General features: G+C 40.3%; 3 protein-coding genes across 3 annotated transcripts; 1 reads left to right on the forward strand and 2 right to left on the reverse strand.

Moving 5' to 3' along the window:
* Positions 1-232: 232 nt before the first annotated feature.
* Positions 233-4,056, reverse strand: cwc15 (CWC15 spliceosome associated protein homolog). Its single transcript, XM_080779404.1, has 7 exons — positions 4,037-4,056; positions 3,341-3,482; positions 2,239-2,351; positions 1,834-1,931; positions 1,366-1,476; positions 1,138-1,274; positions 233-1,032 (listed from the first exon to the last, which is right to left on the reverse strand). Exons 2-7 carry the CDS (start codon positions 3,469-3,471, stop codon positions 903-905), a joined length of 720 nt encoding a protein of 239 aa, XP_080635530.1. The 5' UTR covers positions 3,472-3,482; positions 4,037-4,056; the 3' UTR covers positions 233-902.
* A 1,372-nt stretch (positions 4,057-5,428) lies between these two features.
* LOC308326955 (ribonucleoside-diphosphate reductase large subunit) lies at positions 5,429-12,793 on the reverse strand. The gene is made up of 19 exons (XM_080780050.1): positions 12,640-12,793; positions 11,616-11,704; positions 11,347-11,524; positions 10,865-10,965; positions 10,703-10,762; positions 10,576-10,615; positions 10,240-10,402; positions 10,010-10,151; positions 9,248-9,331; positions 8,925-9,086; positions 8,167-8,246; positions 7,865-8,066; positions 7,575-7,724; positions 7,251-7,472; positions 7,055-7,131; positions 6,822-6,957; positions 6,627-6,722; positions 6,318-6,506; positions 5,429-5,989 (listed from the first exon to the last, which is right to left on the reverse strand). The coding sequence occupies exons 1-19, from the start codon at positions 12,656-12,658 to the stop codon at positions 5,801-5,803; spliced, it is 2,379 nt and encodes a 792-aa protein (XP_080636176.1). The 5' UTR covers positions 12,659-12,793; the 3' UTR covers positions 5,429-5,800.
* An 875-nt stretch (positions 12,794-13,668) lies between these two features.
* On the forward strand, positions 13,669-23,457 carry rnf121 (ring finger protein 121). Its single transcript, XM_080779549.1, has 9 exons — positions 13,669-13,871; positions 14,739-14,776; positions 16,965-17,106; positions 17,372-17,526; positions 18,134-18,241; positions 18,851-18,971; positions 19,498-19,631; positions 21,761-21,862; positions 22,829-23,457. The coding sequence occupies exons 1-9, from the start codon at positions 13,791-13,793 to the stop codon at positions 22,947-22,949; spliced, it is 1,002 nt and encodes a 333-aa protein (XP_080635675.1). The 5' UTR covers positions 13,669-13,790; the 3' UTR covers positions 22,950-23,457.
* The last annotated feature ends 1,505 nt before the right edge of the window (positions 23,458-24,962 follow it).

Here is a 24,962-nt window from a genome sequence, read left to right on the forward strand (position 1 = left end):
TTCAGATAAGCGTGCACAGCCCATTATTATCAACGCAATCCTTTTTGTTTGGGGAATTTCAACCAGTGAAACACAAGCCCCCAAAAACTCACCCTGTTGGTAAATTCATGTTTTAACCCATTCATTTCTTATAGATCACATAGGATAGATAGACATAGATAAAGATAGTCACACCAGGTTATAGGACAGAATGTAAAAAAATATTTTTCACAAAAAAGCTAAACTCACAAGAGGCTTTTTTCTTCAGATTTATTGACATCACTTAAAAAAACAAAACTACGTACACTTGCATGGAAAGCAACTTCAAAACAAATTGATCCATTTCCAAGTTCAGTTTAAAGGGGGTGTAAGTGATAGATTACCGTAGTTAAAATAAGTGTTAAATAGCTCTATATCAGAGACACTAGAGTATTTGTTCAGTAACAGGGGTCTCCCATCTCTCCAGCGCTTTAGAAACAGGATATACATTGCCAGGTCAGTAATAGTATATCAATTTCACCCAATGAAGAGAGAGAACTCATACAAGATAAACAAGTGAAATTGGAAGTGATGGAGAAAATAAACCTGTTAAAGTTGGAATTGGAATACTATAAAATTGAAGCTGATAAATGGCCTCTCCTGATTGGATGAACCTGAAATCTTTATTTCTTGTTCACTAAAAAGCTGGAGCCATTACTGAACAAACACTAACAAAAAATGTTTTATCCAAACAATTTCACTTACACTACCTTTAATAGGGTATAACTAACTCATTTATTTATATACAACATTTTCAATTTTGGGGAGACTGTCGGTTAATGTTCCATTTTTGGGTTTGACGAGTATCCCATGATGGATGGAAATGTCCTTTTCAACTGGAGGCCAACGCCAGGAAGAGAAATATACGCCAATGTCCAAGTCTTTTACTTCACATATTTCTCCATGAATTTCTTGTGGAACTCTGAGCGCAGGGTGTCATTGATGAAGCGTTTCTCCTTACGCGCATCGTCCACTCCCTTGGCACAGTTCTTGAACACAACATCATCATCCCACCTAGAGGAGGATAGAAGAATATCAAGAACATCACCAATCTACTCGCTGCATGTCAGAGTGGTCATTGGTAAAAAGGTGATAAGTGTGTACGTGCTGCATACATACCTCCTTTTGACGCTGAAGGTATTCTGTGTCTGGCTTGCTGCTTGCTGCTGCTGCTGGCCAGCCAAATTTATCAGCGGGTTGCCACTCAGGATGTTCTCCATGCGGATCCTCTCTTCCTCTGCCTTCTGCTCACGCTCCTTGGACAGGGACAATGAAGAACATTGAAATACTACACAACACAAAAAGTTAATAACAACCAGACAGATGGGTCTCAGGGTGATGCCTTACTTTGCGTTCTTGCTCCTCAGCCCGCTCCTTCTTGATCTTCTCCAGTTCTGCCAGCAGAGCTGCGGTGTCGTCGTCATCACTCTCATCCTCTGAGTCCTCGTCCTCTTCATCCTACAGGAGCCACACAAACATAATGAATTGCATTTTTATAGCGCTTTTTCCAAGTGCTCAAAGCGCTTTACAATGGTTCATTCATAAATATACATTGGGAGGTGAAGCCGCGAACAGTCGATGCCAGTGTCCTCACATCCCACATTCACACTCTTTTCTCCATACATTGGAGGCAATGTAGGGTTCAGTGTCTTGCCCAAGGACACTTTGACATCTGGACAGGAGGAGCCGGGATTCAAACCGCCGACCCAGGGATCATTGGACGACCTGCTCTACCTCCTGAGCCACAGCCGCCCGTATGATTAATGATGGCACCTGTTCCACGTCACAGTCTTGAGTGCAAACTTAAGCACTTACATCAGTTAAAGGGTCATCAGCATCCAGATTGGCTGCTGGGATCTGATCAAGCCTAGGCCTCTTGGAGGATGATGAAGATGAGGATGATGTAGTATGCTCTGTTAAAAGGGGCGACACACATTTCAAATGAACATCTACCCGCCACAAAAAAGAAGCATCTACAAATGGAAAATGATTCAAAACAAAGAATCATGACAGTCAAGATAATTTAATTGCCACTACTCATACAGGTACAAGCAGCAAAATACATGTGGCACGGTACTTAAAACTGCTAACATAAATGATCAATATAAAGTCCCCATTTTAGGAAAAACGAAATAAAACATTTTAACAAAAACAAAAGAATACATCCACCGGTTAAAATATAACCGAATGTAATGTCTGCAAATAATACCCAGTACCCACCTCTTGGTCCCCTTTCCCTGGTCTTCTCACGCACTACCACACGTTCCCTCTCCTCCAGCTCCCTGCGGAAGTCACGGGCACGGACCTCCTCTGGGTTATCCTGGGTGGGCTGCCTGCAAAGAGAACAATATATAGGCTTAACGACTTTTAACTCGACATCTCTATTTTAGGCAAAACAGTATAAGGGAACATATTTCCCCAATATTTAACCCATTTAGACCAGAGACCAGATTCAACTAAATGTCAGTGGTTCTCAAACTATTTCATGTCAAGGACCCCCAGAATTATATGTACTTGGCTGCGGACCCCCATCTGAAAATATGTTATTCCAGGGACCACCCAGAAGCAAAGGTTTGAGTTTAAAATGTTTGCTCTGAAAGAATATATATTCAAAGATTTGCAATACATTTTCACAAATTAAAAAAAAACCCAGCAGATCAAGCTCATCAAGCCATAGACTCCCATTGTACGAGCCTCCGTTTCATTTCCACGTTAGCAGGGTGGTGTTGTGATGATTCATCATGAGCATTAGCGCACACCCTTTACCACTCGCCAGAAACAGTTATATGTCGGGAGCAATGCGAGACAAAGTCACAAATTACATCCGAATCGGATGCGCGGCGGATTACCATGGACAGATCGAAGCTTTAGAGATACGGGGCTTTGAAAATCCTGCTTTAATGGAGTCTAAATGGAGCTGGATGTAAAAAACCCATAGCTGGTGGGGACGGAGGCGTTGCATAGCAACCGGATCAACTTAAAAGGTCATTTGACAGGCCTGGGCGGTGGCTCAGCGGTCCAGGCACCTTGGCTGGTAGTCCGAGTCTGGCAGTGTGCTGTGGGTACGATTATGTTCAGAGATGGCAGAAAAATAATTAAGCATTCTGTACAGTGTACACAATATTTGTCATGGGACTGGTGCAGTGGTCTTGTACCACGAGTTTGTGTACTGTTTTTGCAGTTGGCTTTGTCCCAGCTGTCTCCCAGGAGAGCTAATGTTTTGTCCTAATTACGATTATTTTAATATTGCTTGTTCGACAGGGCACTTCTGGAAGACACTGACCTGTCGCTGTATTGCATGGTTTTGGTTTCACTCACTTACCTGTATTTGAGCTTTGTGTGACCGGGTAGATCACGACTTGAGTATTGCTTAGACAATGCACTTAGATCCCCTTCTCCTTTACCCCTCCCTCCTCTTGCCGGCTCAAACGTGGGTCTTGCAGCTGTAGTCATCTTGAATGGCTCTGTACATAATAGAATAAAAGGAGTACTGACATTTAATTACTACTAGCTTGTAAGCAGCTACATTTAAATTAAATCCATCAACTGGCAACAACGTTATGAGTATGACTAAATCAAACTTTCACTTTCAAAAACATACACTACTGCAACTATATCCAAATCAACAATGGAAGCTGTTGTGACGATTAAATAAAACCATGGATTGGAACATACACCTAAAACAATGGCACATAAGGCAGTCCCAGACAAGTCACTGAACTAACTTTTACGTCACTGTTCGGTACGTTTGAAATCCAACCAATAACTTCCATTAAAGTTGAGTTTTTTTCATATATTTTCTTGATTTAGATTGCAAAGCTAAAGTTAGCCATATTAGCTAACAAGTATGAGCCTTGCCGAAGGAGGACATTAGAAGCGCTATCCTAACAGAAAACGCGCGGTCCAGGAACAGCAGTGAGCATTATATTATTACATAACGCTATATTGATTCAGATTACCGTAAAAAGGTTACGTTGTTAATTAATTCCACAATTTTTACAGTAACATCAATACAAACCTGCCCACACTTGCTTCTGCAGGAAGTTATGGCAGGAAGACGCTGACGGTGACGCAAGCCTCTTCGACTCTCCTTGTTGTTTACGGGGCCACAATAGGAGTATTATCGCCACCTACTGCTCTGGAGTGTATACCAGAAATTTTCCACTTACATTCGACTTGTATTCTTGAATCAAAGTGCACACTGAATTATTTTTCTTTCAGTTTCATATTTCTTAGGCCCTAGCCCTACTGAACTATTATAGCAAGTAGAAAGACTCAAATCAGCATGACACTATGGTATAAACCAGGGGTAGGCAACCTTAGGCACCAGTGCCAACATTGGCACTAAGGAGGGTGATCACTGGCACACTGGCATAAGTGTGAGAGAGAGGACTTTTGGTTTAAAATAAACTATTTAAACTTAGTCAAATAAGTCCCTCACATTTGTATGTACAGTAAATTACATCCTGCACATAATTATACATTCATTAAAACTCTGAACTCTGACTGGGGAGGGAGTCTGGGAGATACGTGGGTCATTGCTCTGAGACTAATGATCATTATAACAATGTGAAAGAAAATATAAAAAATAAGGATATTTCCGGTGGACAATCAAAATGTGTTGGAAATGTTGATGTGGTGTCATTCAAATTAATGCTGACATGGCACACTGACTATCCAGAAAATAAAAACATGGCATTTAATTCCAAAAAGGTTGCAGACCCCTGGTATAAACCATAAAACTTGGTAGTAACTTTATAGTGTCATGCCTTCTGAATAGAGTCTTCCGGACTATAATGAACCTCGCATCACTCCGTTATGCGCTTTCCACCACAAAGAAGATACTATAGTATGGTGTTTTGTTAAGGAAACCTGACAAATATAGTATACCGTACAGGCGTACACTCACTGTATGTTAGTTACATCAAAATGTGTACACACGTCTGACGTCTATGACCTGCTACACCACTCGTTACCTAGAATGGAAATAGAATTCAGCACTGACCATGTTCTTCAGCATGGTTTGGTATTGAGCCTTAAACAAATAGTGCCAAAACAAAGAGAGAATACGGGACTGCAGTTGTTTCACATGCATTTGAACAAAGAATATCCAGATCACACCCACAGAAATGATCACCAACAGGAAATCACAAAATAAACACACATTACTGGCATTGGTGTTGTAGGCTGTTGTGCTCACTCATTGGCTTGGTCTCTCCTCCCCGTTGTGTTCCTGTAACTTCCCTAATACTACAAGGACTACACCACTACAACTACTGGCTACAGTCTTGGGAACAGATCCGTTTCATGTTGTCAACCAGCTGAATACTTCGTGAACTTATCAGTTTTACATGACACAAAACAAAATAAATCACAGTGAAATGACAAGATATCCTATTTTTTTGCAGTTTTATTTCACCTAGTTTTCCCTTGTAAAATATAAGGTGACATACAGATTTACATAAAAAAAGGTTGATAAGTAATAGCATCAATTCTATACAATACAGTGCACGAAATATTAATTAAGAATTGTGATGTGAAGATAAGAGCAGGTACTGGGCACTAAATGAGTACATGGATCTCACAAGCTCCCTTTAAGTGCTTGTGGACAAACCCCCTTTTTTTTAGTTAAATTAAGCCAAAGAGTTATCGGAGAAAGGACCATTAAGCCAAATTGATACTTAAAACAGATCTACTAGACGCTTGTGTGTCGCGAATGTGACACGTGAGCGACACATGAGCGTGTAGATCTGCTTCTCACCATGGGGGACACCATCAGGCTTTAAGAACCACACATCAGACAATCGTCTCGGTTCTCCAGGGAACAGACCAGGGCAGCAATGTTCTGTTCTTTGATCTCCTCTTTGGTCTTGGTTGGCTCGGCGTCCATTAACTTCTCCTTGTTCAGAGTGAACTGGATGGGGTTGGCTGCAGGCTTGGTCCGCAGGTAGTACATGCCAGTCTTCAGACCCTGGGAGAAGATGGCGACATGGATTGTTTATTTATTGTTCCCATTTTAATATTACAGCTTTTTGTCTCGGGTCAAGCACCCACAAATTAATGTATATGGCTGTGGAGCCCCATCTGAAAAGATTTTAAGCCAGGGAGGGTATGATTCTATACTTTTCACAATTTAAGCCTGCAACGCATTGTGAGCTTGTAGAACAGCCATTTTCAAATATCCGAAGAATAAAATAGGGCTAAAGTAGTGTTAGATTAAATTCGATGCCATATATTATTAACACATTTTGCGGGGGGACCCCACTTTGAGAACCTGCTGTACAGTGGGCCCAACTTACCAGTTTCCAGCCATAGAAGTGCATGCTGCTCAGTTTTCCATAGTTTGGTTCTGCAATATGGATGTTGAGGGACTGGCTTTGGTCGATGAAAGCGCCACGATCTGCTGCCATCTCAAGGACAGTCTTCTGGGAGATTTCCCATACGGTTTTATACAGCTGTTTCACATCGTCTGGGATCGCCTCAATACCCTGCGGGTAGGATGTACAAAGGATGTATAAAAATGCTATACCAAAGAATTTGAAACATTGTTGATGTTTTAGTGCCTTACTGTATATACACTAGAATGACCATGAATAAATAATAATTACCTGGATAGACCCATTCTGAGCAATCAACTGATTCTTCATGTCCTCATTCCACAATCCTCTTTCTGTCAGATCTTTCAAGAGGTGAGGATTCACAATCTAAGAGAATACGAAATAGCATTTTGCAACTCAGCAAGCGTGTCTACAGACAACTTTGAAGAGTACAAGGAGGAACGACGCCGGTCAGACATTACTGACCTGGAACTCTCCAGAGAGAACCCTGCGCGTGTAGATATTGCTAGTGTAAGCCTCAACCGACTCGTTGTTACCCAGGATCTGGGCGGTGGAAGCGGTGGGCATAGGGGCCAGCAGCAGGCTGTTCCTCACTCCATGCCTGAATAGAGTCGGTGGTAAATTAATATACACAGACACAAGCCAGACCTGGTGAGATGGGCCCTATAAGGGCAACAGTGAAGAGGTCACAGTCTTACTTTGCAATCTTTTCCTTCAGTGCTTTCCAATCCCACAGGTCTGTTGGGGTTTTCTCCCACATGTCGTGCTGAAGAATCTGACAAACAAAAGAAGGTCTCAATCAGGATTGCATATAGGGCTGAACTTTAAAGCCACGAATAATGTATTTGTCCTCACACACCGTAAGAGATAACTTTGACAATAATATATACTCACTCCCTTGCTGACAGGAGAGCCAGGGTAAGTTTCATATGGTCCTTGTTCTGCTGCCAGGTCACAGCTGGACTCCAGGGAAGCATAGTAGATGGTCTCAAATATCTGAATGTTCAGCTTCCGAGCTTCAGGGCTTTCAAAGGGATAACGCATCAGGATGAAAGCATCAGCCAAACCCTGGACACCAATTCCGATTGGCCTGTGACGCTTGTTAGACTTCTCAGCCTGAAAAAGACAGTAGGAAGGGTCATTTCTTAGTCTTAGTCGCCATGGGTAATCCTAGATCCATAAATAAGTTGGAAACCATTACTAGACAAGACAACATACCTCAGGCACTGGGTAGAAATTGACTTCAATGATCTTGTTCAGGTTCTTGACAATGACTTTGGTGACATCTGCCAGCTTTTTAAAATCAAAGGTCTTTTCTGGGGTAACGTACATGTTGAGAGCAATGGAAGCCAGGTTACACACAGCGACCTGAGGTGGGGAGAGAAGGGACAGAGTTTCAAAGACATCATTAAACAAGACGTAAGGTTAGGCAGCTGGCAACACCAGGGTAAATAAAATATGCATGTCCAACAACCAATAAAAATGATCCAATGTTGTGCTTCCCGTACCTCATCTGCACTGGTGTACTCCACAATCTCTGTGCACAAGTTGCTGCATTTGATGGTGCCCAGATTCTGCTGGTTGCTCTTCCGATTGCAGGCGTCCTTGTAGAGCATGTATGGTGTCCCCGTTTCGGTCTGGGACTCAATGATGGCGTGCCACACCTGCTGCGCTTTCACCACTCGCTTGGCCTTGCCCTGCTTTTCATAGCTGTGGACGCACACATGACCCATGACTCAAACTAGCCTAGAGAAAACAGGATCTACACAGTATGAGGAGAACGGAATCTGGCATCTGCTGTTGTCCTTACCTAGTGTAGAGCTTCTCAAACTCCTCCCCCCAGCACTCATCCAACCCAGGACAGTCACTTGGGCACATCAAAGACCAATCCTGTAAGTAAATATGCGCAATTAGGGGTGGACAGTAGAAAAAGTACGGTATGGATGTTGACCATACTGTGGTACTGTGCTTACAGATAGAGCTATTGTTTTTCCCCCACCACTTGGTTTGTTTTGTTTAAGTCTTTTGAGAAAAAAAGGCAGCAGTGGACCAACTTACGACATGCTATCAGCCTATCACAGTGTACTCGAGTAAAAACATTGAGTGATTGAAAGGGCTTTAAAGACATGACCAAAGCACTGGATGCAAGATATGTGGTACCTGCCCACAAATACTTTTGTTTTGCCCCATTGAAATGCCAGAACTAAATATTTCTTCTTCTTTTTTTCGTATTTTGTTTTCACACAATAAACATTCTTAAATACCCCTGTACTATGTTTGTGAAATATATTACATTCTAATCTGGACTAGTAATGCATTTAAGAGTAGAGCTGCAGTTGCCATACACCCCTTCAGAAGCATTTATATTGGAACTTTTAAGAAAAGGATAATATGTATATAATTACAGTGGCTCAGTGATTCAAATGATACTTTTTATTCCATACTTTGAGCAATTAAAATGAGTTAAGAATGTTTAGATTCTGTTTCGCATGCCTTGCATATAGTTCCACTAATTGTCCAAGACGATAGGAATAACTTTTAGGGTGGCTCGCTTATTTCAAAGCCCACCTGGTTGCTCTCCACTCTCTTCATGAAGAGGTCTGGAATCCACATGGCATAGAAAAGGTCTCTGGCTCTTTGCTCCTCTTTCCCGGTGTTCTTCTTCAGGTCCAAGAAGTCAAACACATCAGCATGCCATGGCTCCAAGTACATGGCAAAGGCTCCAGGTCTCTGAGAGAAGAGAATGTGCATTACATTCACCTATTCACACACCGATGCAAGGCACCAATCTGCACACAGGGAGCAATTAGGGGTTCAGAGTCTTGCTCAAGGACACTTCGACACCAACGCTGGGGGGAAAAGCCATATGGGAAAACTCAAGTCCTACTAACCTTGTTGCCACCTTGATCAACATAGCGTGCAGTGTTGTTGTATACCCGAAGCATAGGAACCAGGCCATTGGAATTGCCATTAGTCTGAAAAGCAGGAAACAAAAAAGTATTAAGACAAAAAACACAGATGAGCCACAGAAATTTAGTTTAGCCAGTTTGTTTTATCCCTTTTTGTCCCAAGTATGTCGTTAGATCAACAAACCCTCCCCATGATGACTCACCTGCCAGTGAGGAGCACCCACTGGGAGGATGTAACCTTGTGTCATAACTCATCAGGCTTTTCACCGAAAAAACGATAAATGGTATTGATCCCAGGCTAGGGAGGCTGTATCGCCTTCCCTGCCCAGAACATGCGCAATTACGTTTGTGTTAGATAAGACGCTTTGGCCAAGCTGGATGCACTGCGATGGATTTGAAAGTCAAACCCTGAACTCTGCTGTGGTGGTGGACAGGTACTTTACCCCTGTGCTACCCAAGTATAACTGAGTTATGGAAATCTACCATAATATATTTTTTGTTTTAAAAAAAACCATTTCCCATTATCGACTACTTTGTAATAAATTGAAATTAGTCTCCTACTCTCCTTTCAGTCTGTGCCCCTTATCGATTATGAACATCATTGCCTAATCTCGGTACGATGGAGGAGCTGGAGTTTTAATGTTTAACTGAGGGAGAAGCATTCTGCCTCACTTTGACGTTTACTTGCATAATGCTTTTACTCTAACGTGTGGCAAAGACTGGACTGGCATATTTATCACTTACCCCTGCAATGTAGCTGCCCGTTGCTCTGATACAGCTAACTGCCACACCAATTCCTCCAGCTGATTTGGAGATGAGGGCGCATTGCTTTAGTGTGTCATAAATGCCTTCAATGCTGTCGTCCTTCATGGCCAGCAAAAAACAGCTGCAAATAGTCAAGGACAGGTCAATTACAAAATGCCATTTCAAGCATGGACCATTTGATACTGTCCAATGTCCAACATAATTTTTACCTTGACAGCTGTGGCCGGTTGGTGCCAGCATTGAACAATGTTGGAGATGCATGTGTGAACCACTTCTCTGACAGCAGGTTATAGGTTTCGATGACTTCATCAATTTCTCTTTTGTGGATTCCAACAGCCACTCGCATGAGCATGTGCTGGGGTCTCTCAGCAACTACAGAAAACAGATTTTTTTATTATCAATTCATTGATACAGAGTAGACCAGTCTATCAAAAATACCAACATCATCATTATGAGTCTGAGCTGCTGCCTGACCAAAACATTACCAGTCAGTAAACAGCCTCACCAGTCACCATGAACTATAAATTAGTCAAATAAATTCTCACCTTTGCCATTAATCTTCAGCAAGTATGAGCGCTCAAGTGTCTAAAACCAGAAAGACAATTTTAAGTTTATGCTCCAAGAAAAAGAAAAAAAACACAAATACAAATGCTATTTAGTCATAAAAAGTACCTTAAAACCAAAGAAATTATAGGAGAAGTCTCTGTCGAAAATGATGGCCGAGTTGAGGCGCTAAAAAGAAAAAAGGCAGAATATGTTAGATGGAAGTGATGTGTGCTCAAATGCAAGTAACAAACATACATAGTTGACCATAACCAAACACAGCATACTTACATCCTTGTTTTCAAGGACAATGTTGAGCGTATCCTTGCAGATCATGGGAGAGTGACGGTTATTTAGGGGGTTGACATAGTTGTACAGATCCTCCATCACATCTGCAGTGGCAGAGAGAAAAAGCACCTACGTATAAACTAAGTGAAGAACGTACAGTTACACAATCCTTGTGAGTCAGAGTAATCTAGTAGGAGTGGCGACACTAGCGTTGACTCCCATTGTAACAATGGAATGCGGAAGTGCTCATTCTATCTCAATGGGATAGTTCCAATGTTTGGAACTATCGCCCATAGGCTTTGCGGCGAGATCAAAGTGTGTCGCTATACTCTCCTACTCTACACTCTGATGTGTGAGTAACAATGCATATCATTGTTGTACAGTGTAAACAGCCATTTATTACAGTATGATGTAGACCGTTAAGAAGACCATACGAATTACACAATCTCCAAGAATACACAGCTCTTAAAGTTATATACACTCACCGCTGAACACTTTCTTTGTCTCTTTATGCAGGTTTGAGACAGCAATGCGTGCTGCCAGAATGGCATAATCAGGATGCTTTGTTGTGAGGGTGGCAGCTATTTCTGCTGCCAGGGTGTCAAGCTCTATAGTGGTGACTCCACTGTATAGACCCTGGATCACCTTCATTGTTATCTGGGTCTGAACAAAAATAATGAAAATGTTACTGTATAATTTACACAGAGGATATTTATTCACAGAGAACAACAGCGGTCTGTCTGTACACACTTACCGGATCCACAAAGTCAGAGTTGAGTCCATAACAAAGCTTCTGTATGCGAGATGTTATTTTATCAAACATGACACGCTCCTGGCGTCCGTCTGAAATTGAAGAATATGCATTGATTAACATCAAGTATAGTGTGCTAAAACGACCAAGAAATATATACCCACTTTCAAAATTATATTATATTATATTTACATTTTATAAATGGGGCCAACAATATATAATCATTGTTAATTACATGTAACACCTACTATTTCTACAATTACTACAAAGCTTGTGGCTAACGAGACATGTTGGGCACAAACAAGAAGTGTGAGGTTACACTGACATTTTCCCAGTCTACATACTGTGAAATTAAGATTTAAATTAATCAAATCATCGAGCACAGAGCATTTTCATAGGATTTCTCATAGACCTAGAATGCCTGTGATCATTCTAGGTCTAAGCCGTTCAGTGACATACGACGAGTGCTTCCAAACTCCAACACTTGCACAGAATTTTATGAAACCAACTCTTGGCAGATTGAAAGAGGATAAATCAAGCTTGGCCTAGAGCTGCAATGTTGGTGAGTTTAACGTCGTTGAATACAAGCAGATCGCAAAAGCAAATTGAACGAATGGGGAGTCAATGGAGGTTTGCAACTCTAGATTCATGCCATTATTTAAATCGATAGTTGCAAATTGCGGCCAGGTGCCTAGTAGACCCCGTATTTATACCTGAATGTGATACCTATACATTTATAAATTCCCAATTTGTATAGTCATCAATTTGTTCATTGTAGTTTGCTTGGCGCCAATTACGACAAAGAGCATACCGTTCCGTTTATGTCAAAGATAGATTACATGTACATTTTATAACGCGTGTGCAACAAACGCCGTGCAATACACTCTATAGAATGTCAGATTTTAGTTTAACAATTGTATTGTTGTTGACAGATTAACGTTCGCAAACATTTTGCTGACGCAACATTACACTGGAGATCCATCTTTGTTTTGACTCTATTCAAATAAAAAACCAAACCCAAACCTACCTCGCTTTATTACGTGCATATCAGCAAATAGTCCCTCGGCAGTCCCCGAGAGAGAAGGAGCGATAGTTAGAGTAGAGTTTTGCAATAAATTGCTGTGCCAAAACCGAGTGATCTACTTCAACAAAGTGTATGATGTTCACAACAGAAGAACCTCTCAAACTGAAGAGACTTGAGAGAGCGCCAGCCTAGTCCAAAAAACCCGCGACAATTGTGCTTGTGTCAACAACACAGCCAATCCAGTGTGGGAAAGCCTGGTGACGCGATGTCACAGCCAATCCGCGAGTAGTTGCACGGGCTTTTGGCCCAATCACGACCATTTATGGGACGTACTTCCCTACTTTTGTTCATATCCGGAGCTAAATTTGGCGGGTTGCATTTTGTCATGATTATCAAATGATGACCAAGTGAATGTGGTTTATTATTAATTACACAATATGTAATTAATAAACATTAATTATTGCTATTTGCTGATCACAATATCGATCAGTCAATCTGCATTTACTGTGATCAATTGAGTAGTGTTGATCAGCATTTAGTCAGATTGAAACAGTACAATACAACACACACACACACACACACACACACACACACAGTGTTGTTGACACTCTGAGCCCAGCCCACTTGCTATTTACAGATATAACTGGTGTGTGTGTGTGTGTGTGTGTGTGTGTGTGTGTGTGTGTGTGTGTGTGACTGTGTGTGTGTGTGTGTGTGTGTGTGTGTGTGTGTGTGTGAGTGTGAGAGAGAGACAGAGAGAGAGAGAGAGAGAGAGAGAGAGAGAGAGAGAAATTATCTGGATGTCTGAAATGTCAGAAAGATCTCAGCTGTTCAGTTCCACACATGTTGGATAACAACTGGCACACACCCCACTGTTATGTGGGACACAGCGGGTGTCAATTCCAGGGGCCCCATGTTCTCTAGTTTCAGAGTCATCCTTCTTCCACACAAGCATGTATATTTTTTACTTGCTGAATTCAATGATTGAGCTTTATTTTGAAAAGAAACAAGACAGGATATTACGTTGTCTCACCACCGTGAAGCGTGAATGAGGGGCCGGGTGTGAACCTGATCCTACACGGAACATTTAATTCAACCATCAAAGCAGCAAGCAGTTAAACCACCAGCAACAGCACACCCGTCCCAACCCCAAGATGGCAGGGGTGTTCGAGGTGGAGGTGGATGGTATTGAGCACCACGATCATGGAGTGGAGCATCACGAGGAACCACATCAGGTTAGAGACAGTCCGACAGGTTTACATGAATGTAGATGGTGCTGAAAATGAACCCAGCCATGATGCGGCCAACACGGAACTGTAGTACTGTAGACATCTTTGCCAGCGGTGTTCTGGGTTAGCCTGAGCTACATAACGTTTAGAAGCTAATATAATTAATGGCTGTTTTGCCATCTGACATGGCGATATCATGAGTGATCATTTGATCCAGTTATCTTGTGTGAAATGTCTCGAGCGATCAATATACTCCGTAATGTTCAGCTGTTAGCGTTAGTTAGCTGGCTAACAGTCATAATGTTGAACCTTAGCACCAGTTGCAGTAGCCGAGTGCTAGCTGTCAACAGTCATTTGCTTAATTAACATACGCACCGCTTCTTCAGCCTTGTATCAGAGCCAAATATATGTGTTATCGATGGAAGTTACTACGCCTGTGTTTTTACAAAATGCCAATGAGCTGCTGGTGTACGTGGCCCGGTTGATGGAGTCAAAGGTCATACATAATACAGTTACAGTACTATATGTCTATATAGCTCCCAATGAAAATGTTACAGAAATATGTTAACACCATATATAGGAAAGTTAGAAGAAGAGTAATGTATGACTGTCACTGTCCAAGCCAAGGATGGTGCACGAAAATGATTACACAAACATTTCTGTTTGCATCTGTAACATTTTGATTACACATGCATTTCTATTTTCTACCAGTAGTTATAACACTAACACACACACACACACACACACACACACACACACACACACATATGCATTACGTTTTATAGCAATATAACAAGTATTAGTTATTAGTGTTGACACTGACGGTTACTAAATTAGCCATTGATTGATTGATTTCTGTTTTCCCTGTTATAGGTGGATCTGTCCAAGCTCTCACCAGAGGAGAGGTGGAGGTCAGTCTCTTAAGTATATGCATCTGTTATGAGAAGTATAGAACTAAACCACTTCAACCAGTGATTTGTGTTGATGCATTATAGTAACCACGTCTATCGCCCTGTCTCAAAAGTTCTTAGTACTACTCCGTAAATTCGTAAATACCATTCAATCATCAATCAGCTGACAGACCTATCTGCACAACAATAGAGCTGGGCAATATTGTCACTTATATATTGACATTGTATTTCTGATATGATACTATATATTGTTTTAAGTACAGTGGTCCCCAAAGTGCGGTCCAGGGACCCCCAGGGGTCCATGAGAGAGTTCCAGGGGGTCCCCAGCTAAATTATAGTTTGGAACCAAATGGACCCTTATGGCTCTGTAACTCTGAGAGTGTACACTCCCAGAGTTAAATTAACATTGATTTCACAATATAAATTGGGGGTCCCAGAGATATAAATGTCATTAAATGGGGGTCCGTAGACTAATGCATGTCAAACTGGTGGTCCTTGAAATTAAAATGGTTGAGAATCACTGCTAGAGCCATCAAAATCTTCTCTTATGAGGGACCCCCATCATATATTTTCTAATGGGTCAATTTGGGGGTCCTTTACATGAAAAAGTTTGGGAACCACTGGTTTAGTAACCTCACCTCACCAGGCTTTCCACCACCTCGGAGGAAAGCCTGGTCTCTGATTTTTTTAAATCCTTTATTTACCCAGGGTAGTAGCTGAGCACAAGTGCTCATTTTCAGCAACGCCCTGCACACAGACAGACACACACAGACATTAAAACCTGGGAGCTGACCAGTACAACCACAGTCTTATACTGTTGGCCACTAAGCAGCTCCACTGGAGCAGTTGGGGGTTCAGTGCCTTGCTGCCTTGCTCAAGGGCACTTCAGCGGTGTTGGGTGAGTGATGACAATCACTTCCCGACCAGATTTTTCCTGCCCGTCCGGGAAATAGAACCGGCAACCTTTCGGCAACAAGGGCGCTAACCCTTAGGCCAAAGTACAGTGATGTAATCGTCTGAATGTACCGGACTTTTCTAAACTGACCTTTACCCACGTAGTTATTAGATATTATATTATGAATGATTATTTATCAAATATCATTGAGTAAATATATTGTTAAAGCACCAATAGTCTTCCCCCACAATATTGTCACAATATCAACATTGATGTATTTGGTAAAAATAAAATATTACTGTCTTTTCCACCACTTGTTTCCCACCTTGTTTACTATTCCTTTTACTTAAAGGGATAGTTCAGATTTTTTTTTCTTAAGTTGTATGAAATAATTGCCATTAATATAGTGGTTGCAACTGTATTAATTGATTGCCCGAGTTCTGTGGTGGGAGTTCTGCTCTGGTTTTAGTGAATATTAATTAGTTCTGGTCATTTTATGGGGGGCACTGGGGCCACGCAGTAAAAGTAAATTAATTCACAAAACGAACGTAATTTGTATTGTTGGCCTATTTCTAAAATATTAGCGCGACTTTCGTTCAATTTCGACCCCTCCATCACGTGGAACTATTTTTTGGGCGTAGTGATATGGACACAAAAAACATGGTTCTGTGTGATAGAGGGGTAAAAAAAGAACGAAAGTTGCACTAATATTTTAGAAATAGGTCAACAATACAAATGACGTTAATTTTGTGGATTCATTTACCTTTACTGTGTGGCCCCCAGTGCCCCCCACAAAATGACCGGAACTACTTGATATTTCACCAAAACCAGAGCAGAACTCCCACCACGGGACTCTGGCAATCAATTAATACAGTTGCAACCACTATATTAATGGCATTTCATACAACTTAAGTTCAAAAAATCTATCTCTTTAATAGAAGAGATTGTTTAAGATGTAATCCTTATTCCTTATGTCCTTTACATGTGCTGCAGACTAGATAAGGATTTAAAAAATGTTTCTGCAATTGGAAATTTAGGATTAAGTCAAGGAAACAACCTTAATGTCCATAATAAGCATGTCAAAAAACATTTGATTCTGGAGAATGTCTTTTTGCTTATTTACCTGTTATGTTGTGTTACCTGGTATGTATACACAGTAAAATCCTGTGTACACATACACAATTTAACAAGTGTAATAATTTGTACTCTCAAAGTATTGAGTACTTACCGCCTTGAAATTAACAGAGGCGTGCTTGCTAATTGCCTAAGTATCCACTGTGTCCTTTCCTTTAGGGTCGAGCATTCAAGAATGCATGCCAAACACAAGGGCCACGAGGCCATGCACGCTGAGATGGTGCTGATCCTAATCGTCACCCTGGTTGTCGCCCAGTTGGTCCTCGTTCAGTGGAAACAGCGGCATCCTAAGTCGTACAATGTAAGCCTCTGCAAAGGACTCGCCAGCAAAACATTTTAAAGCTAAGACATGGACAGATATGTATGCATGTAACCGAGGTACACATTGTTGTTTATCACCTGAAACGGGTCCTCTTTAAGAAGCTTCTTTCTGCTACAGAAAACCCTATGCGCTGTCCCTATTCTTAAATGTACAGTCTGTGGAATGTCGGATGTTAACTATTGAGCACCTGCGTGTTCATTGAGGTATTTGTACACTAATCTGTATTCTCTGCTGTGTTTTTTAGCTGGTGACTCTGTTCCAGATGTGGGTAGTTCCTCTCTACTTCACTACCAAGCTTCATTGGTGGAGGTTCCTGACCACATGGTTTATCTTCTCTGTCGTCACAGCATTTGTCTCCTTCCGTGCCACTCGCAAGCCACTGAACTGTACCACTCCAAGGTACAACAAATCCCATGCACAACAAATCCCATGCACTTTTCTATAGGCTCTTTATGACTACGAAGGGTAAAGCGCAATAAATAACATACCGGTAACCCTTCCTTTCTTCGGAAAGGGAGGTGATATAACTACAAATTGACATCATATGGAGCTTCGCAAGGGGCGGTCCCAGAACTATAGATTTGAAATACTTTCCGAACTGGGACAATTTCCGACGTCAGGAGTATGTATTGCGCTTACCCGAGTTTGTTTCCAGAACCAGGGATGTACTTAATTAAAAAAACGCAATACAAAGCGAAACTAGCTCACATCAGCTTGTAGATCAGCAATTTTATCTTTTTTTTTTTTTTATCTAACATTTGAAAGTACAAGTTTGTTAGTACCACCTCCTGAACTGGGCCCAAATGAGGTTCTGTGAACTTTACCAACCGAGTCATAGCACATGGAAAGAAAGGACCAGTAAAATATGTTGGATTGCACAGTTCACTAAATCTTGTTGTCGAAAAGAGCCATTAATGCCAGAGTTTTTGTGTGACCTGTTTCTTATCAAACTGTTGTTTATTGATGATGCTTCATTGAGATTAATTCCACCTTTCCTTTCGGTTAGGTTGGTCTACAAATGGTTCCTGCTCCTTTACAAGATCAGTTATGCCACAGGAATAGTTGGCTACACCGTTGTAATGTTTACGCTTTTCGGTCTAAACTTGATATTTAGGTAAGTATTATCATGTGTGTACATCATTCTAATACTTAGTGGCTCCAAACTTCTTTCTTGCTTTCTGTTTGAGAAATTCCTGCCTGGAAATTATGCCTGTGTCCTGTCCACTAGATGTTGCTGTCGGACAGTTTTTGCACTGCTTTTTGCCACAGGGCTCTTGTGTGTGGATCAGTTGTGAGGGTAGACCGGAAGTGCTGATGCATGGGTGAAATAATGACATATGCTGTTTTCTGTACTGTATGCAAGATGGACATGTTTAAGCTCTTCAGATAAAGGAATTCCTAGTTTGGGCTTGATGGCACATGTAATGCATGCATACCCATGTTTTGTTTAAGACAAATGTAAACGGATATCCTAAGCCACCTTCCATTACAATGCATTTTCAGATATTCAAAATAATTGACTTAGAACATAGAACATTCTATCAGTTTATACAATTGGGATAATATTTAATTGGGAACTTTTACAATTTTGCCATTTCTCTGCCATGTACTCAACCATGATGAATTCTACAGACTATTTAAAATCTTGTGATGTTGTGCTACTGATATCACCAACTGCATGTCATGTAACCGCTAAGCTAAGCAATGCCTTTTTTTGGTCCAGAATAAAACCGGAGGACTCAATGGACTTTGGTGTTTCTCTGCTTTTCTATGGTTTGTACTATGGAGTCCTGGGTAGGGACTTTGCAGAAATGTGTGCAGACTTCATGGCTTCAACAGTGGGGGTAAGTGGACAGGTTGTACATATGGTACTAGGGGTAAAATAGTTAATTGAATTAATCGATTATTTAAAAAAAAATATATATATATATATTTCTTTATTTGGGGGAACGTTTTTAAATTCCCCTTTTTTGTTTTCCAAATCTTTAAAAAACAATTGTGAAAATAGAAGGTCTACAAGCACGTCAGTGTGAACTTGTAGATCTTGGTGAACATTGTGAACTTGTAGATCTGCTACTTTCACAAGATACTTGTACTCAGTGGCAAGTATTAAATAGGGCTTAAGTGGTTAGTCAGACTAATCAATCTAGTCAGTTATAATAATATTGTTATGTTAATATATACAAAATAAAACTATCAAATAATGTTCTTCTCGAAAAAGAAATTGATAGAATAATCAATGAGAAAATAGTTGGAAGTTGCAGCCCTATTTAATACTTCAACATTTTACAGTGAATTAATGTAATGCATGTAAGATACTATCTTAGATTTAACTTCTCTCTCTCTCTCTTTTTGTCTTATTTGTTTTAGTATTACAGTGCGTCCGGTATGCCAACCAAGCACCTCTCAGATAATATCTGTGCTGTGTGTGGTCAGCAAATCCTTGTCGATGTCAGTGAAGAGGGAATCATTGAGAACACGTACAGGTTATCCTGCAACCATGTGTATCCTTCCTTTTGAAATGTACGCAGAGAACTTTACATAGATGTAGGGGTTGTCACGAGACCATGCCATTTCAGTTGCAGATTATTTAATCGTTCATTGTTATCCGTATGACCATTAGAGGGAATGCGCGTGACGTCATCATACCCGGAAGTTATGCGGGAACGCCTACTGTGATGCCAAAAAACTACTTTTCTGGCCTTGATAGCCCACACATCCAAACGTAAAAGTCCTATCTGATTGCATTAAATGACGTTAAACGACATTAAAGTCACTTTGCCACGTCACTTTGCCCCTCGATTTCCCATTCACTTTATGCATGTGCATACCCGCTATTGTGGTTTGGACATTGAACATCGGAACATTTACATTTCTGCATTCAAAAATCTTCAAAATACAGTGACTGACTGAGCGGTACCAATACTACAGTATTGAATACCGTATTAAAAAATAATGACTAAAACGAAACATGCAATAATTGTATTTACACTTTACGTGGAAATGGCACATCTACAAGCTCACAACGTGCCGCATTGTAGATCGTCTATTTCTTCTATTTTTGAAAATGTTTGAAAATGCATGCAACAGCTGAATTTATACAGATGAATGGAAATTAATTAATAATGTGAGTGGCGACACGGTTGCATGACACGGTTGTTTGTTCATGCTAAATTATTACCACCTACTTCATAGGAAACTCACTGTACTCCAATACAAGAAGAGGAATTAACGTGACCTTTATCTGACTACAGTTCTCATGGAGGCACGTTGTAACCTACAATACTTCCCATTTCCCCTTCCAATGGAAAGGCCCTATTATATCGGTATCTAAACTTCAACTGTATTGTTGCATCACAAATGTACACTAGTTTAAATAGATTATTTTGAATTGCAGTTACAATAGTAAATATAAAGAATAAAAACAAATGTGTAAAGTATGTATAATAAGAGGCCCAATGATCATACTGTGATATCAGAATCACACGTGTGAAGTGAGGGGCCCTCTTATCGTCATACATCACATTCCGTGCTCGGCCAATGAAATCATCGCTATGGGGTGATCAGCCAGTCATCAGTCAATGTTTGTGTTCACACAAACACACAAAGCTGGGCCAAGTTAAATATACAGTGTTCTGTCTATTTAGCAAAATATGTCAATATACTCACAATTAGTGACAGTGAGGATACGTGATATACGTATCCTCACTGACTACACAGTCAGATATACAGTGACATTCTGCAATCTATTGTGCAACATGTACAATATCAAATGCCAAATAAACAATGTAAGAGGATGTATCTACAGTCAGATTAGTCACATGTTCATACATCAAATAAAAATGCAGAACGTAAAGGTATATGGCTGGAAGTGTACCGACAATGTGCAAACGGGGCTCAAATGAATGCCAGTTCAGCAGCCTGACATTTGATACTGCCGTATGCCCTGCCTGACGGCAGCAGCATGAACAGATTGTGGCCTCCGGTGGTCTTCTGATGCTTGTTGCTTTGGCTACACATTCTAATGGGTAACAAGACAACTCACCCCGTTTCTGTTTTCCTCCCAGAATGTCCTGGGTGGGAGAGGCTGGACAGCAGACGGCTGGACTTTGAATTTCTCTAACTATAAACTTTCATGACAGCAGACAGCCCAAGTATAAATATAATTTATGAAAAGCTACTACAGTGAAGTCTGTTCACAGAAGTTGTTGTAGGATATGTGGGGATTATCTGACGAGGTACCTTTGAGTGGGCAAAACCTTACATATACTAATAATACTAAATTGTTTATAGGGTCAATATAAGTAAAATAATATAGCCTTTCCACAGGAGTATCTTTTTATATTTTTCCAAAAAGAATACAAACAGCCAATAGCATATTACAAAGTTATCCCCCTCACTGGTGAAAATTCCGGGAGGAAAAACAGGCAAGCACCGGGGTGAGTTGTCCAGTATTCGTCTAATATGACGAAACGCCTCATTTGAACTAAGACATTGGACTGACTAACACAGGACAATAACTACATCATTGATGTCCTGCGGTTATGTTGGACTATTGGTTGACACCATTTTGTTTTTCTATAATATTATTGAGCCCAATTACTGCCACACGAAACCTTAATTCCTCACCCAGATTCCATGAGTTCTGCATAAGGGGATGGTGCATTGTGGGAAAGAAGCAAACGTGCCCATACTGCAAGGAGAAGGTGGACCTGAAGAGGATGTTTAGCAACCCGTATCCTTTTAACTACAGTACTTAACTCTCATATATTGTCTTATTATTATTCCTTTTTTTTGTATTCATATTCTTAATGCATTGTTTCTCCCACACTCACCAGTTCATTTGTGCCAAACCCTGCTACTCATTGGGAGAATCAAATCAAACTCACGTGTGTGGTAGAAGCTTTTATTCCAAGCTAGTTAAACTAGATGCATACATTTTTATTACAGTATAATACATTGGCATACTGTTCCAATTGCTGCATACATGCTAGGGGTGTAACGATACATTTTAACAGCGATATGATACATACACATTTATCGACAGACAAAGCGTAGCTATATGGAATGGAAACGTATTGTTTTCTTCTTGAAATTGCTAAATACATTGCAAAATACTTATATTAAATACTTGGTATTATATATATTAGTATAGTATAGTGATAAAATGTATTATTTCCATTTCAAAATGACACAATCGATATTTGCTGTTTACATAATCCATTTACTTTGTTTTTTTTAATTAAACTCGATATTTCGATAGCTACTCATCGTCACACCCCAAATACATATAGTGCTAATACAGTGATGGAACCAAAATCCCTGTTCCACAGACAAATTAAAGGACGTGTCAGTGCTTAGTCATAGCTAAAGTATAATAAAGATATTAATTCCATTGTATCAAGCCAACCTTAGTTTGCGGTCTACGTGACTATCTGGCATGCTATGTGAATGAGAACATGAGGTTATATAATATATAGTGTAGTTGAAGGTCATAGAACTACTAGGTTCCTGTTCCTTTTTTCGCGTTGCAATCGAATGACATTTTGAGCTACTATTAACTAAAATGACACCACGCTGACATTAAACAACTGATACTTTCATATTGCATTTGTATCTTTTTAGAATGTATTATTGTGTTTATTTTTTTTATTGTGTGTAATTCATAGTAAGCATGCTGTCTCCTTAACCCACTCTAAAGCTGGGAGAGACCACATGTCATGTATGGACAACTTTTGGATTGGCTTCGGTACCTTGTTGCCTGGCAACCTGTGATTATAGGACTAGTGCAAGGCATCAACTACATCCTGGGCCTGGAGTGACATGCAGCTGTGGGGGAGGATGGACATGCTACATACTGGCTCAAAGGACCGAGAGCCTCACAGTGGACTAAAAACATCCATTTACAATGTGTCTATATATGTACCTTTTGTATATATTTACAGGCACAATGTATGTGTATTTACGATTTGTTGGAATTTACTAGTAATCTGTATTTTGATGTCTGTTGCCGTTTTCCAGCTCTATGTTTCACACAACATGAGACTTAATTTTGGGGGTATTGGATGGCCGAGTAAACTGTTTTTATAGTTACATTTCCCAGTAATGTTTTAATGTTTCATTCACGGTATTGGCATCCACAGTAATGATTAACGAAAGGGTCTCTTCTAGAGTAAATTATTTCCTTCATCTAATGCCTATAGCAGTCCTTTCTACCTCTCTTAAGTTCTGCCCCCCGTTGGTTTGTAAGATTTCAGGTTGTGCAATGAAATTAAACCTGTTGCTCCCTTTGACTCCGACATGCGCATAAAATACTCCATAGACTCGGGACTCCTTTGTCCTTGTGGATTTGTTTTTGTTCTTAAGTCAAGTACTCTTCAGGTACAGTCCTTAAACTGTTAACATGTTGCCAAAACGGATCTACAAGCTCACAATCTGATGCTTTGTGAGTTTGTGTGTGGGGTGGGGGATTAGGCAATAGTCTGCTAATAAAGTTCATGTTCTGACTCTTCAGACATTTGAGTGTAATCTGACCAATACACAAGAAATATTGCTGACGTGCCTCCCAGTACAATTATATCATTATCCTTAATGAAATACCTGAGCTTGTTGGATCAGTGAATATCCCAAAAATATCAATAAATCTGAAAATGTGGAGTACCCTGATATAGTACTGATGTTGAAGACTAGCCTAGACTCCATATTTAGTTATGCCTTACACAAAACTCCAATATGGGCATAAAAGGTACAATAAAAATCTCCCATTTAATGGCAGAACACAGACTGGTACAACGGGCATACCGTGTGGAGTATGCATTCACAACTTTGATCGTTTGACATGCATCGTTCTATATTGGTTTGTTAAACCTATATTGTCTCATTAGCAGGTTTCCTGTTAAAAGGATATAGTTCACACTTTTAGTTGCTTAAGTTGTATGAAATACTTGCCCCCCACAAAATGACCGGAACTACTTAATATTTCATTAAAACCAGAGCAGAACTCTGGCAATCAATTAATACAGTTGCAACCACTATAATGGCAAGTATTTCATACAGCTTAAAGGACAACTTTAGTTTTTTTCAACCAAGGTTCATGTTTTCGGTTATGAGAGAAACTAAAAGATGAGTGTTGTTTTTTTTTTCATTTGCTGCTTTCTTTCGTTTTAGGGATTTTAGCTGTTTTTGACAGGGTGGGGGCATTTGAGCATGGGGCTAAATATGTAAAAAAAATGTACTATAGTCCTAATAAACCCCAGGAAATTTTATCTGGCCACAAAACATCACGATATCTACTGAATGTGTCAAACTGACATTGAGCCTATGACACACAGTGTGGCTTCCCCCCAGTAGGCTACCTTCACATTCAGTAGATCCTGTGATTTATTTGTGGCCAGATGTAATTTCCTGGGGTTTATTAGGACTATAATAATAAATTTAATAAATAAATCTCCATAATATTTTGTAAAATAATACATATTTTAGCACCAAGCTCGAATGCCCCCACCCCCCTGTACAAAACTGCAGCTAAAATCCCTAAAACGAAAGAAAGCAGCAAATGAAAAAATAAATAACACTCATCTTTTACTTTCTCTAATAACATCCTAAAGTTCTGAACTATCCCTTTAGTTTAAAGGTAGTGTTCATGGTTTTCTGGAAGTACTTGTCAGTGTATGCCACATGCTGAACTCTGAATTTCACCTCCGACAGCACCATGGACGACTAGGCATGGAGGGGGAAAGCATTTAATCACTTCATGTGTTGTCCCTTAATAAATGTCATGATTTATAATTATATGGCGTGTACATACGTTATACACCAGTGAATAATAGGATCCC

Source organism: Protomyctophum bolini (genome assembly GCF_963924005.1).
Source record: "Protomyctophum bolini genome assembly, chromosome: 13".
Classification (NCBI taxonomy): domain Eukaryota; kingdom Metazoa; phylum Chordata; class Actinopteri; order Myctophiformes; family Myctophidae; genus Protomyctophum; species Protomyctophum bolini.